The sequence below is a fragment of the Cydia splendana genome, chromosome 16, assembly GCF_910591565.1.
Source record: "Cydia splendana chromosome 16, ilCydSple1.2, whole genome shotgun sequence".
Classification (NCBI taxonomy): domain Eukaryota; kingdom Metazoa; phylum Arthropoda; class Insecta; order Lepidoptera; family Tortricidae; genus Cydia; species Cydia splendana.
In genome coordinates, this window is record NC_085975.1 from 3946589 (window position 1) to 3960573 (window position 13985).

Sequence of the window (13985 nt, forward strand, 5' to 3'; positions counted from 1 at the left end):
GTCGATGGGCTCTTAATATAAACATTATTTTAACACTAAAATGGGGTTGGCCGATGGAAGTTTTTAGCAGATGGCGCCATCATAGCTTGCCCCGTCAATCCCTAGAATTGTGTCAAATTTTTGTTTTTTTTAATACCCTGGATGCCAGGCTCTTTAAGCCAAATCTCATAGAAAAAGGGGCAAGCTATGATGGCGCCATCTAGGCAAACCTTTGACAGTTGCCAACCCTATTACTAGTCGATTACTATTTCAACAGAATAAAGAGGCCTTCTTAACATAGGGTAATTCGCCAGTACAGTAACTGGCCACTTTTAGTAACTGGCCTGGCCTACTTCTGTTTATAGGTGAATAGAATTCATTCTTAGTTTAGGCACAGAATAAATAATAGTACTAGGTACAGAAGACTCACTCTCTAACAAAACGCGTATGTTACGATCAGGACAGATATGTCCGCTAGGTGGCGACAACGCCACGCGCGGCTTATGGCTAGCCACCAAAATTGGTGCGGAACGGATGTACTTTTAGCTACCTGTAGTATTTAAAGCGACGAAATCGCGGAGTGAGCCACGCCTGGTTTAGGGCGGCCAGTTACTAAAAGTGGGCAGTTACTGGCCAATTACCCTATCATGTACTGTATGTTATGCATAATCTGGGCTCAAGTATAAGCCAATAAACATATATGTGTTTAGTGTTTTCTGTTGTTAAACATGGTTGGGTCTCATTTGTGAGGTGACACGTATGACTGTGCAGCTTAGCGACACTTGCACCATCCCTCTAACCCGGGGTTAACCGGTTAAACCGATAACCCAGTGTCAAATTGTACTTGTTAAACCGCTTAACCCCGGGTTAGAGGGATGGCGCAAGTGGCCCTTAGTCATACAAAATATTTAACCCTTTGAACGCGACGCTTAACGTGTGCGCTCGTCATAGTGAACCTTGTCCGGAATGCACAAAGGTTGATATTGTTCTATAGCCGCGCGCGTCAGTTGACGTCTTTGGCATTTAAACGGTTTAATAAATGTTTTAAGTGTTTTTAGGGGCTCAAATGTAATAGGAATACTTTGGCCGGTTTTTTATTATGCCTTTTGTTAATATTTTTGATTCGATAAAATAATATTATGTACTTGACTAACAATAAGCATCTCATTTGATCTTTTTTATGTAGTGTTTTGTACTTTTTTTTTAATGCTTTCATACATCGAAACGGAACGTATTAGTATTACATATCTTTTGTGATAAGAATCTCAATTTGATCTGAGTATACATAGTTTTAAGTGTCTTGTTTTGTAAGGAATGTTCTAGAGTTATACCAAGAAAAGTCTGCAAAAAAAGTACTTATACGTCAAAAATGTCATAAATGTCATAATTTCATATGTTTGACGTTTAAAATAACACTGTCACTGCGTGGGCTATCAAAATCGCTGCAGACCAAATGAGATTGGTCAAACTCTATTTCTTGGTGAGAAAATGAAACTATACCGTCCCTTTTAAATCGATACTCAATTCAATTGATCTATACTTTAAGGATAAAAACCACATTTAGAAAAGTAACATGCCATATATTTTATAAAATTTACATTATTGCCATTTCTTAAATATGTAAATATTTAATGTTACAATATCTCATACTGGTTGTATCTATTATATTCTATGTATGATAAATACATTGCTTCATTTCATTGTGCTTAGTGAAATTAAAATTAAATATGATAGTAATAAAATAAAGCAATCTATTCAGAGTTCGGAGTTAAGCGTATGCGGTGGTCGTTTTAAAGTACGTTGACACCACGGTCATAAAAATGTTAAAGTGAGGATGAAAAAGTATACATATATGTTTGGGACTATGACTATACTCTGTATCTTTAGGTATTTAAATAAAAGTAAACAAATAATTGGTACATTTTCGGGTAGTTATAACATTTATTGATTAACCAACCAAATACAAAACCGCCTGGATCTGACACTGAACGACCGGACTTTAACCTACATTATTTGATCATGTAATGTTTGAAAGTAAACAAAATCTACCCTCAACTGGCTTTCGTGGTGTCAACTTACATTAAAACAAAACAATTATGTGTAAGGGATCTGGTGTTCGTGTCTACAGAATGATTATATGTGATGATATAATAATAACTTTATATCGAAATCTTAAAATACTGTACTTAAATTTATACAAAATATTTTTTTCTTACAAAATAATGTATATAAAATGATGCAATTAAATTGCTTCAGCACAACCTCTATTACTTAAAATTGATGTGTAAATTCATATAAAATTCATTTGACATAGAATGTTAGCATAATATCATATTATTATAAATTTCATGGACGGATAATTCCTAATTATAATTATCTACATTTGGGTATAACTTTTTATAAAAGATTAAAAGTAAATAAAAAAGACAATAAATCTTGGATTTCATTTAACATACTCGTTTCTCATCCTCATCTGCGTTATTTTTATTATTATTTTATCATTAATTTTCTCACAACTAAAATAATTTTCGCGTACTTACATATAAGCAATATACCAGCAATCATACATTAATCTGTCAAATATACTTTACAACAATTTAAAGGACCAGCACACAACAAACACTAGGTTTATTATAGTAGCTTACGTTAACATATTAAAATATTTACTTCTAAATGTTTTGGAAGTGTCAAATAGGCAATATTACGCGAAACTGCGTAGGGGGCGCCACTACGACAATCCACAATCTGAGGGTCTACCGCGAAACAAGAAAATCGAAATTTCGTTATCTAACCTCTCTATCACTCTTGAATATTTGAGCGATAAAGAGGCAGATAACTAAATTTCGTTTTTCGCGTTTCCAGGTAGGCCCTTGTTAACAAACCGCTTAGATGCATCAATGTCATATTTTATTGTCTGTGAAAACTTTTCAAAAAACAGTTTAAGGCACAGTATGTATAAGTTACTCTATGGTTTACTAGCTAGCTTAGTGCTGCAGTCTGGCGGCAGAACATTGCAGTATTCCCCCTATTGTCAATAAATTGACTTTATTGCATTCGTCACACAGCATACAGCTTTAACCGTGTATTGATAGATATACAAAAAAACCTAAAATGGTACTGCAATCCCATGTGCATGTGTTTTTTTTAACTATAACCGATTGGATTTTTCTTATTTCGGTTTAAAAACAAACAAGTTAGAACTTTACTCTCTCCATAATAGAGTCTGTAATAGCTTGTGTCATTTAATTTTAAACAAATAGGCATCACGCTCAATTCGTATTTTAATCAACAACCAAAACACAACCTTACTCCCGTATTATAAAGTTTATATTGGTTTATTCCTTTGAATTATCAACTAATTCGAGTACGTGCTTTTCGAATGAGGACTTTACTCCATTTGTTTAAAGTAGATATTGCCTAGTTGCGTTTACTGCTGTTGATGAGGTATTTGCAGCAATGTGTGAGGAGGTGTTTCTCTTTCTCAACGGAGCCGTTCTGATGTATCGCCGTGGGGCCGCCGCGTTCGCGTGTGTAGATGTCTAAGCCGTATTGACCTGAAAAAAAAGATACATTGTCACGTCATCCCATCCTCTGTTACAGTCAACGTCAAAAATATGTTTACACTTTTGCACCTTACTCCTTTGTGATAAGGGAAAAAGTGTAAACATATCTTTGACATCGACTGTACAATGCTTATCGAGATTCGAGACTTAAATAATATATGGATTTCCATATAAAGAAAAAATGTAAAAACAACACTAACTAAATAGTCATGTGACTTGACGTAGCTTCTGTCTCCCGATACATTTTTTCTTTTCGTTTGGCGTTTGTCGATGTACGGTTGTTATCTTATCTAGGCCCCTGTTGCCTTCGCGGTATCGCGGCTAAAAACAATGCGAGATTGGCGGAGGAACCAGGGCAGTTCCACAGTAATGTACAAAACAAGGGCCCAACGTTTTCTGTTCTCTTTCACGGCGCAGCAACTAGTATCATTTCTCTCTCCTCGCTCTTTTAAAAATGCCGTTTGTCAGTAGGTATTTATGTATTTTAATTAAATATCTGAACTTTCCCTTGGTTCTCTGCTGGGGCGTGACTATAAAATTGTGATCTGATAACCACAATAAAGAATAAAAGCGTTTTTGGTTATTTTAGGTATCGTTAAACCTTTGAAGTAAAATTAAAATTGCAAGAAATGTCGATAGTTTATCGATATGACTTTATCGACATGGCTACAGCAAGGTGGGCCTCATTGTTAATCGTACACTAAACAAAAGTGGCAACAGTGACAGCTCGCTGAGACGGGATCTCTATATATTAAATCTATGGTACAGAACGATTAATTTAGGCAGACGGGCACTATATCGACCAACGAAAACAGTTCCCCGAATGCGGGCCCTATGGCATGCCTTATGGAATTCTCCTGTAGGTACGGTACCCCGCATGCGGGTCTTATCGACGAATCAAACTGAGCCTTTGTAAATATTCTGGTAGTAGTAGATAATTACCTTCCTCCGGGAACGTGATGTAGAAGGACACGACGTCCTCCTGCACGTTCTGCTGCACGTACTTGCTGAGCCGCTTCTCTTCGACGCCGTTCTTGTGCAGCGTCGCCATGAAGTCGGCGAGCGGCCGCGACATGCGGAACTGGAGTTCTAGCTCGCGGCCAGCGAACACTAGCGCCTCCTGGAAATTAGGTCAGGACTTTTTAGAATAGAATAGGTTTTATTCGTAAGCACAAACAAACGAGACAATATATGATATAAAAGAAAACACAAAATAAGATTAAAGTCCCCATCTCAGCATGTTGCTGGTGGCTTCCAGCGCTGATCTTCCGATGAGACCATCAGGTGAGAAGAATCACGGAAGGTAACAGATAAGGAGAAAAAGACATAAAAATAACATACAGTGAACAAATAGTTATAAGAAAAAAGTTACACAGCAAGAAGTAATTTTTATAAGTCGTAGCGCTTTTTTGGATCACAATACGGCTGTCGTAAATTTAATTAGCAACTGCGGCCTTGCAAAAACAATATCTATCTTACGTAGAGCGAATCGCCTGGCATGGTACGGGCATGTGATGCGAGATAAAAGTCATGTGAATGTGGAGGGAAGTAACGGTAGAGGAAATCCGAGGAAAAGGTGGATGGTCTGTGAGAGAGATGATATGAAACGAACGCGAGTGAATGACGAGAGAGAGGTATGGAAGAAAAAGACATGCTGCACCGACCCCTAATGAATGGTATAAGGGCAAGCGAACGATGATGATGACGTAATCTTAAAAGGAGCAGTAATTCAAAAGGCTGTGAAGTATAGTGTTGGTAAGATCTTTGTCCAGGAGGTATGGCTATTTTGTCATGATGATGATGACAAGACTTTTAAAGTCAAGTCAAAGATGGGAATAAAAAAAGGAAAGGGAGTTTACCTGGTGGGTGATGGGTACAAGGCCGAAGAGTCTGGTGGCTTTCGTCGGTCCCCACTCGCCGCTGGCGCAGTCTGGTAGAGGGACCATCACTGTCTGCAACTCTGCACAGCAGATCTGAAAATATAAACACATATAGGTACAGGTACAGTGGCGTTCAAAAGTGCATGGATAGATGTCGACCGTAATGCCTTAATATTACGGTTGAAATATGTCCATGCACTTCTGAACGCCAGTGTACATTCTATATACCACATGAAAATAAAGGTCTATTCACCTGTGAGAACAGAATAAGTAAGAGACACCTGAAACCTCGACTACTGGATGAATTCTAAATGTTATAGCCTCCTAAGGTCCAGCCATACAAATGAAAAACCCCAAAATTTGCCATTGAAATTTGTACCTATAGTGTAGGAAATAGAGTTAATTTTGCGTTGTTGGAAAATTGAACGAAACAAAACAAATGCGACTGTTCCAATTGAATAGAATTAAAATTTCATCGAACTGAAGAGGTATAAGTAGGACCTTGGGCCCTAAGAGGCTATTCTAATATATGTTAACCCTTTGACCGCCAAAGACGTCATCTGACGCGCTCGGCTACAGCCCAATATCAACCGGATCGATACATGCAAATTAGTTAAATCAATCAACTGATAGTATTGTAAAAGGCATATTAGTTATACCTATGCACAAAGAAATCTAAATATTCAACCGACATAACGCCAGTAGGCTTTCTATTGTAATATGGCAATTAGCCACTTTCAGTGCTTAACAGTAACACTCTGGTTTACTGTGACATGAACGCATAATATTGCTTGTGTTTGTGTCAGCGCAACCTAACGTGTATATATATAGGCAGGCATTCAGAGAATATACGTTCTTATACTATCACACATAAGGTGTTTCAATACGTACCCTTATCACCTGCTCGAAAGGTATATAACAAGAACAATCGTGTTATTTGAATATTACCTTGAATTTGCAGACGCTCTTGAATTTCATAGGCTCGCCCGTGAGATACTCTCTCGGCGTGACGGCGTTCGCGAATATGTCGAGCAGGAAGGCGCCGGAGCACGGCGCGTGCACTCGGAACGATACCACGTTGCCGACCACTGACTGCAAATTAACACATACAAATTCGTAAACAATTGATTTATTATAACTCAAGACAAGATATGTTATAGGCGTTCCAAAATACCTTGTGACAAATTATTGTACAATTTGTAAAATATCAGTTTTCGTAAATAGAAGATAGGTAAGAAGTCTGTATTGGTCCTTCGAGCCGGATCGTACCTGCATGACGAATCTCTTGAGGCTGACGCCGTCGAAGCCGTCACCCTCAGTGTCGTAGAACTTGAGGTTGTAGAAGATAAGCTAATATGCATGCGTCATGAGGTCATAGTCAGTGACTGATTCTTCGAGCCGGATCGTACCTGCATGACGAATCTCTTGAGGCTGACGCCGTCGAAGCCGTCGCCCTCCGTGTCGTAGAACTTGAGATTATAGTGGAAGATGAGCGAGCTCTGCATGTGTGCCGGCATGGCTATACGCATAGTCGCCGCACCTGCGCACACAAACAAACGGTGTTATAAATACGATTAAGATTATACCTACGTATTGATACACTTGGCTTTGAGATACACATTACGGCTGGGTGACTTATGGCGGTTAAGTTAGTTCATTTGGGGGATGGAGTTACTCGCGTCCGTAGGATTTACCACCTCTTCCTAGGCCCACCCTACACGTGTCCCCTGGGTGGTGCGAAACGAGTAACAACGCCGAGCATCAGGCGGCGGTTAACTAACCTGACTAGTGGCCTAACCAGCCACGGATGATGAAGGTAGGAAATGACTTTCACAACCCGTAACCTAGTCAGGCCGGGGACCTTGGCTTAGTTGCCTGGGTCACGAGGAAGAAAACCTCTCTAAAAAATTACCCCAATCCTAAGGTGTGGACCGTGCCGATAGGATGTATGGCTGAAGGGAATTCAGTTACAAGCGCCAACCTCGACGGACCCGGCTAACGTCGTTGTATTGAGCCTTCTCATAGGAATGGGCGTTACCCTGTGAGTGACCACTTAGATCGACCCTACTCGTGGGAACCAAATGATGGCACAAAATAATCAAACAAACATTCAACCGAACAATCAACCAAACAACCAGTCAAACAACCAACCAGACAATCAACCAAACAACCAACCTAACAATCAACCAAACAACCAACCGAACAATGTATCCAACAATCAACCAAATAATCAATCACCCAATCCCAACAATAAGCAAGACAGTCGCAAGACATACACTCAGCAAGTATTCCATAAAAGCTTCTTCGAGAGCAGACCTCGATCATCATCACTATCTGAACCTTCAAGCAATGCTTTATCTACCCAACACAATACTCTAATGGAGCCTGAAACAAAGAGTCAGAAACAACCACCAACCTGGCAGCGTGTGCCCGTAAGCAAAAAACGCAAAATTTGTCAGGATCCCCCCTCGCCTGAAGGCACTCGAATCGAAAATAGATTTGAAGGACTCCCTATAGACCAGGGTGGTGACCCTCCCCCCAAGGCACCTAGCAAACCACCAAACATCGTCCTTTACGGGATTGAAGACGTGAACGAACTTACTAATCTGTTGGAGACAGTAGTCAAACCAGAAGATTTTAAATACAAAATAGTAAATAAAAACCATCTTCGCATAACGGTCAACACTATCGAAAACTATAAAAAGATAATGGACCTTTTAAGAGCTAAGGGTCTTATAGGCCACACATTCGCAAGAAAAGACACAAAGTGCAGCCGCTTTGTTATAAAAAACCTACACCACACAACTCCTCACGAAGCTATTATAGAAGCTATTGAGAACACTGGGAATACAGTAAAAGGAGAAATTATAAACGCTCGTTATGGCCCTGACAAAATCCCAACCTCCACATTCTTCGTTAATGTAGAACCTGGCATCAACAATAAAGAAGTCAAAAAAATTCAATACATTTACCACCAACGCATTAAAATAGAAGATCCTCGCAAATCAACGACAATAGTCCAGTGTCAACGCTGTCAACAATATGGCCACTCAAAGAACTATTGTATGCGACCCTATCGGTGTGTTAAGTGTGCTGGGGGACACAAGTCATCTGAATGTCCTAAAAAAGACAGAAAAACAGCAGCGAAATGCGCACTATGCCTCCAAGACCATCCAGCTAACCATAAAGGCTGTCAGGTGTACAAAGAAATTCTTGAAAGGAAACGGCAGAAATCCCGCTTCAGCAAACCAACACCTGGCGTTGCCACAGATAAAAATCCCCCGGATATCGAACATGCTGATGTGAATGCCGCAAGACTACTCCAACCTCCGTTAGCTCCTAAGAACTCGCATCAAAACTACTCAGGTGCTGTTAGACGAAGTCCTGAATTACGACCCACTGAAAATTTACCAAATGAGACTGAAATGCACTATCAACAACCTACTATGGTAGAACAACTATTAATCAAACAAAGTGAAAAGTTTGACATTCTCCTACAACAAATAAGCTCCCTTATGGGACTTTTGACAACACTCATTTCAAAACTAGTTCCAAAGTGAATCCGTTACGGATAGCTATATGGAACATAAATGGATTATCCCCAAATATCTTAGAACTTGAAACTATACTTTCAAATAACAAAATTGACGTGGCACTACTGTCAGAATCTCATGTTACTACTCGCAGCTCCTTCCGCCTCAGAGGCCATCAAGTGTATGTAACTCCTCATCCTGACGGCAGAGCACATGCAGGAACGGCTATTGTTATAAGGTCATGCTTGAAACATTCTCTCTTAGAAGCCTACTCCACTGATCACTTACAAGCCACCTCGATAAGGCTAGAGGACCGTGCAGGACCAATTGTTCTTTCTGCGGTTTACTGCCCACCGAAACATCGAATCTCTGAGCAAATGTTTCTCGATTATTTCCAAACACTTGGCCATCGCTATATCGCCGGTGGCGATTGGAACGCTAAGAACACATACTGGGGCTCACGATGCACGGTAACGAGAGGTCGAGTACTTAAACAATGCGTCGACAAAATTAAACTGCAGACATGGTCCTCCGGAAACCCCACTTACTGGCCCTCTGATCCAAATAGAATGCCAGATCTTCTTGACTTTTTCATCGCCAAAGGACTAAGTTACCTTTACACAAGCATTGAAACTTGTCTGGATGGGTCATCGGATCATACCCCTGTTATCCTCAATTTGTGTTCAAACGTGATCACCTACGAAAAACCAGAGTCCCTGCACAACTGTAAAACTGACTGGGATGGCTTTCGTTCCTATCTAGATGAAAATATTAACTTGAAAGTTCCACTGAAATCTAGTGACGATGTGGAGGAAGCGTGTCTGAATATTACTAACTTAATTCAAGTGGCTGCCTGGAAAAACACACCCGATCTACCAGTCTCACATAAAACCTGTGCTCCTCCCCTAGAGATTAAAAAGAAACTCGAAGAGAAGCGACGCTTAAGGAGAAAATGGCAACAGTCACATCATCCAGCCGATAAAACTAGCTACAATCGAGCTTCAAGGGAGCTTAAAACCCTGTTACATGAATATTCTAACAATACTATGAAAGACACATTAGAAATGATGTCCCCAAATGGCAGCAATCAACACTCACTGTGGAAAGCCTCCAGAACCGTAGATAAATCAAAATCGCACTGTCCTCCTATAAAAACTGGTAGCTGCTGGGCAAGAACTGACCAAGAAAAAGCAGAAGCCTTTGCATTACACTTGTCAGAAGTATTTCAGCCCAACCGTGACGAAAGTCTCAACGACGAAAGTGAAGTGGATAAAATACTCAACCAAGATCTACAACTATGCTTGCCCATAAGACCAACATCACCGAGGGAGATTTCAAGGATGATCCGTAACTTAAACACCAAAAAGGCACCAGGCTATGATCTAATCACACCTAAGATTCTTAAAGAACTGCCTAGGAAAATCATCACTTTCCTCGCCTGCCTATTCAACGCGATCTTCAGAATAGGACATTTTCCTGGGTCATGGAAAGTTTCACAGATCATTATGATCCATAAAGTTGGCAAGCCGGCGCACGAAACTGGGTCATATCGCCCTATTAGCCTGACTCCTGTGCTATCCAAGTTGTGGGAAAGAATATTTCTGGTTCGGCTGAAGTCTCACTTGGATGAATGTGGAGTTATCCCACTGCACCAATTTGGATTTCGAAAGTCACATTCCACAACTGAACAAGTACATCGGGTTCATGACGCAATACGTCACTGTTTCGAACACAAACAATACTGCTCTGCGGCGTTCCTGGACGTGCAACAAGCCTTCGATCGTGTCTGGCACAAGGGACTATTGTGCAAGATAAAAGAAAAACTGCCTCACTCGCTCTTTCACATCCTAGCTTCGTACCTATCTGACAGAATATTCCAAGTAAGGCATGGTGACGCGAGATCCAGTTTTTATAACATAACAGCAGGTGTGCCGCAGGGCTCAGTGCTTGGTCCTACTCTCTATAACATATTTACCTATGATTTGCCTACTTCTGAGCAGGTGACCGTTGCTACCTACGCAGATGATATAGCTTACCTCTCCTGTCACAAACAACCTGAAATAGCTAGTAAGCAGCTACAGCTTGTGCTGCATAATACTTATAGCTGGTTAACCAAATGGCGCGTAAGAGCAAGTGCTCATAAGTCAAACCACATCACCTTTAGTCTAAGAAGAGGAGATTGCCCTCCCGTAAAACTTGGAAATGATATCCTGCCACACTGCGAGTGTATCAAGTATCTAGGTTTTCATCTGGATAGGCGCCTTACATGGAAAACCCACATAAAACATAAACGCAACGAAATGATTCTAAAATACAAAAATCTTTACTGGCTAATGGGACGCAACTCAACCCTCTCAGTGGACAATAAATTACTCCTATACAACGCAATCATTAAACCCATCTGGACCTATGGGATCCAACTATGGGGAATTGCTAGCGACAGTAACATAATGTGTCTTCAAAGAGCACAGAACGCCATCCTTCGTGTGATTGCCAATGCACCCTGGTTCACTCGTAACGATGAAGTACACGACTATCTCAGTATGCCCACCATAAAGCAAGAGATCAAAAAATTCACTAATAACTACATTGAGCGCCTGGCAAGGCATCCTAATCCACTGGTTTCAAAATTACTGGACAAGACTGAAACAGTGCAAAGACTTAAAAGGAAGCACATCGTGCAATATGACAGTAGTGGGTAGGTGGGACGATGGTCTCCAAAACCCAAAATTAATACCTATATACAGCAAAACTGATTATAGTCATTACTGACTGATGGCAGTTCAAAACAGAACAAAAAAAAAAGTTAGTTCATTCTGGTATGTGACAGCGACTGGAACGAAATTAGACACCTTTGAAACATAATATTTGAGCAAATACCTACAGGAGAAGCAAAACTGAGATAAAACCCATATGAAAGTGAAATTGTAAGAACTTACCAGTGGAGTCTGTGTACATGACAGCTTTAGTGTTGGGGTCACTAAAGTACAGTCCGTAGCGGAAAAACAGCGAGCGCACGAACGGCAGCTCTTCGAAGTCGTGAAGCGTTATGGGCGTCTTGAGCAGCTGCCAGTCGGACTGGAGGGGGTAGAACTCGTAGATGAATTCGCGCGGGTCCGTTAGGAAGTAGTGGTCGTCGTACTCGTATCTGAAATGTCATTAATAGATTTAGTGTAGTGTGATTTATGGCACAGCAAAATTAAATATGGGAATATTCGAAGGTCGCCTTTCAAGTAAAAGAAGTAAAAACAGGGCGCGTAGTCAACGTGCCAATCGTTAACGCTTCGTAGCGTATCGTAGTCATCTCCCTCTATCACTCTTCCATACTAGTGCGACAGTGACAGTTGCGTTTCGTTCGCTACGGAGCGGTAACGATTGCACGTTGGCTACGCACTCTGTAAAAGATTAAATAAATAAAATCCATTTGTTTTTACGCCTTTAAGTTCCTAACGTTCTTTTTAAAGTTTGAGAGTTCTGTTCAGATCTGGCGAATGTCTGTATTGGCATCGCTAACGATTCATTTGTGGTACCTAGACGCATCTTCAGATTGTTGCTGCTACCCACATGTTCCAACGAGTTATAATTATATTACGGCTCGATTCGGGAAATGAATTAGAGATTCGCTAGATATGAAATAGTGAAGATATGTGACGTTCCACGAAAAAAGGTACCTTATGGTGGCTGGCGCTTACGTCACATAGCGCCGTAATAATATTGGAGCGGCGTTAATAATAGCGTAAGCGCCAACCGCCATAAGGTACCTTTACCCGTGGGACGTCACATATCTTTACTATATCGTATCTAGTTAATCTCTAATTCATTTCCCGAATCGCGCCGTAACCCATTGACGTATTATAGTTCAGCGGTGTCACTCACGAATTCGAGCCAATCGTGCAGCCTAACGCAACTAGTTGCGACCAATCGCGCGCGTGATGTGAACTCATCAACCAATCGCGTGCGTGATGCGAACTCATCAACCAATCGCATTATAGCGATATCTTACCGCTGTACTGGCCCCATTCATGCCCCATTCTTATTGCCAAGGCCAGTCCTGAGATATATACGTCAATATACTAACCTCAAACTATCGCTCTTCCCCCTATTGCCCGGCTTCGGCGCGTCCTTGGCATTGACGAGATGCCTGGCGCCCCAGTTGCACTGCACGAACCGCCAGGCTCCGGCCACGAATACAGCGTTCCAGGAATTCCGGAACCGGTTGTCTTCGAACCGGACGCCCGGCTGGTAGCCTGCGGATTTGCTGTAGCCCTTGATCACTACGCAGTGGAGGCCGGCGTAGCTGGAAAAGTGATCATCTTTAGTATAGGCAGAGCACTCTCATTACTGATTACTCTCCTTAAACTGTCGTGTAGGTACAAAGTTAAGTCTCCACTCTGGGCCATTTGACCATTTGACATAAACCTCTGCTCTGACTGCTCTGAGGTTAGGGAGTTTACAATATTATTGCATATAAGATAATTTTTCTGGTGCTTAGGTAATAGGTACATCTTTTATTTTTTAACCAAAAGCTTTTCCGGAAAGCTCTTTTACGGTTTGAAAATCTTTAATTTGAACCAGAAATTTGCCGAAGCTGATTTTTGAATACAATTATATTCATCCATACTCCATAGAGAAGTTACAGTGGGGGATTCATTATTTACTTGTCAAACAGTTCTGACGTTCACCCAAAAGTGAACCGAAACGCAAGAGAAGCAGTAGGTACTGCATAAAAACTAAAATTATACTGTTCAACACACCTGCACAATCTTTTAAACAGCACATGGTAACTCTCAGTCCCGTGCTTGATGCCCCGCAGCAGACCGAGCGGTGAATCCCCCCTCAAGTTGTCGTCAAACTGTATGTTGTTTAGGTTCTTCACAGTTATCCAACGGAAGATCGTCCGCGCCTTCTCCACGTCGGTGGCGCAGCGGCCGACCAGCTGCCGGACTAGGTCTGTGAAGGTTTTTTGGTCTTCTTGCGCTACCTGGAGAGAAGAAAGAAGCATCATTGTACCTACTTCACATTTTAGTTGT

At 41.1% G+C, this 13985-nt stretch overlaps 1 protein-coding gene across 1 annotated transcript in view; it reads right to left on the reverse strand.

The window, feature by feature from the left end:
* Nucleotides 1–1538: 1538 nt before the first annotated feature.
* Nucleotides 1539–13985, reverse strand: part of LOC134798079 (hillarin) — an 85694-nt gene continuing 73247 nt past the window's right edge. Inside the window, exons 6-13 of the mRNA XM_063770415.1 lie at nucleotides 13710–13936; nucleotides 13034–13252; nucleotides 11895–12103; nucleotides 6832–6962; nucleotides 6371–6514; nucleotides 5402–5515; nucleotides 4485–4662; nucleotides 1539–3533 (exon numbers count right to left, since the gene is read on the reverse strand). Coding sequence (XP_063626485.1) covers nucleotides 3397–3533; nucleotides 4485–4662; nucleotides 5402–5515; nucleotides 6371–6514; nucleotides 6832–6962; nucleotides 11895–12103; nucleotides 13034–13252; nucleotides 13710–13936 — 1359 coding nt within the window. The 3' untranslated portion in view covers nucleotides 1539–3396. The remainder of the gene's footprint in view (nucleotides 3534–4484; nucleotides 4663–5401; nucleotides 5516–6370; nucleotides 6515–6831; nucleotides 6963–11894; nucleotides 12104–13033; nucleotides 13253–13709; nucleotides 13937–13985) is intronic.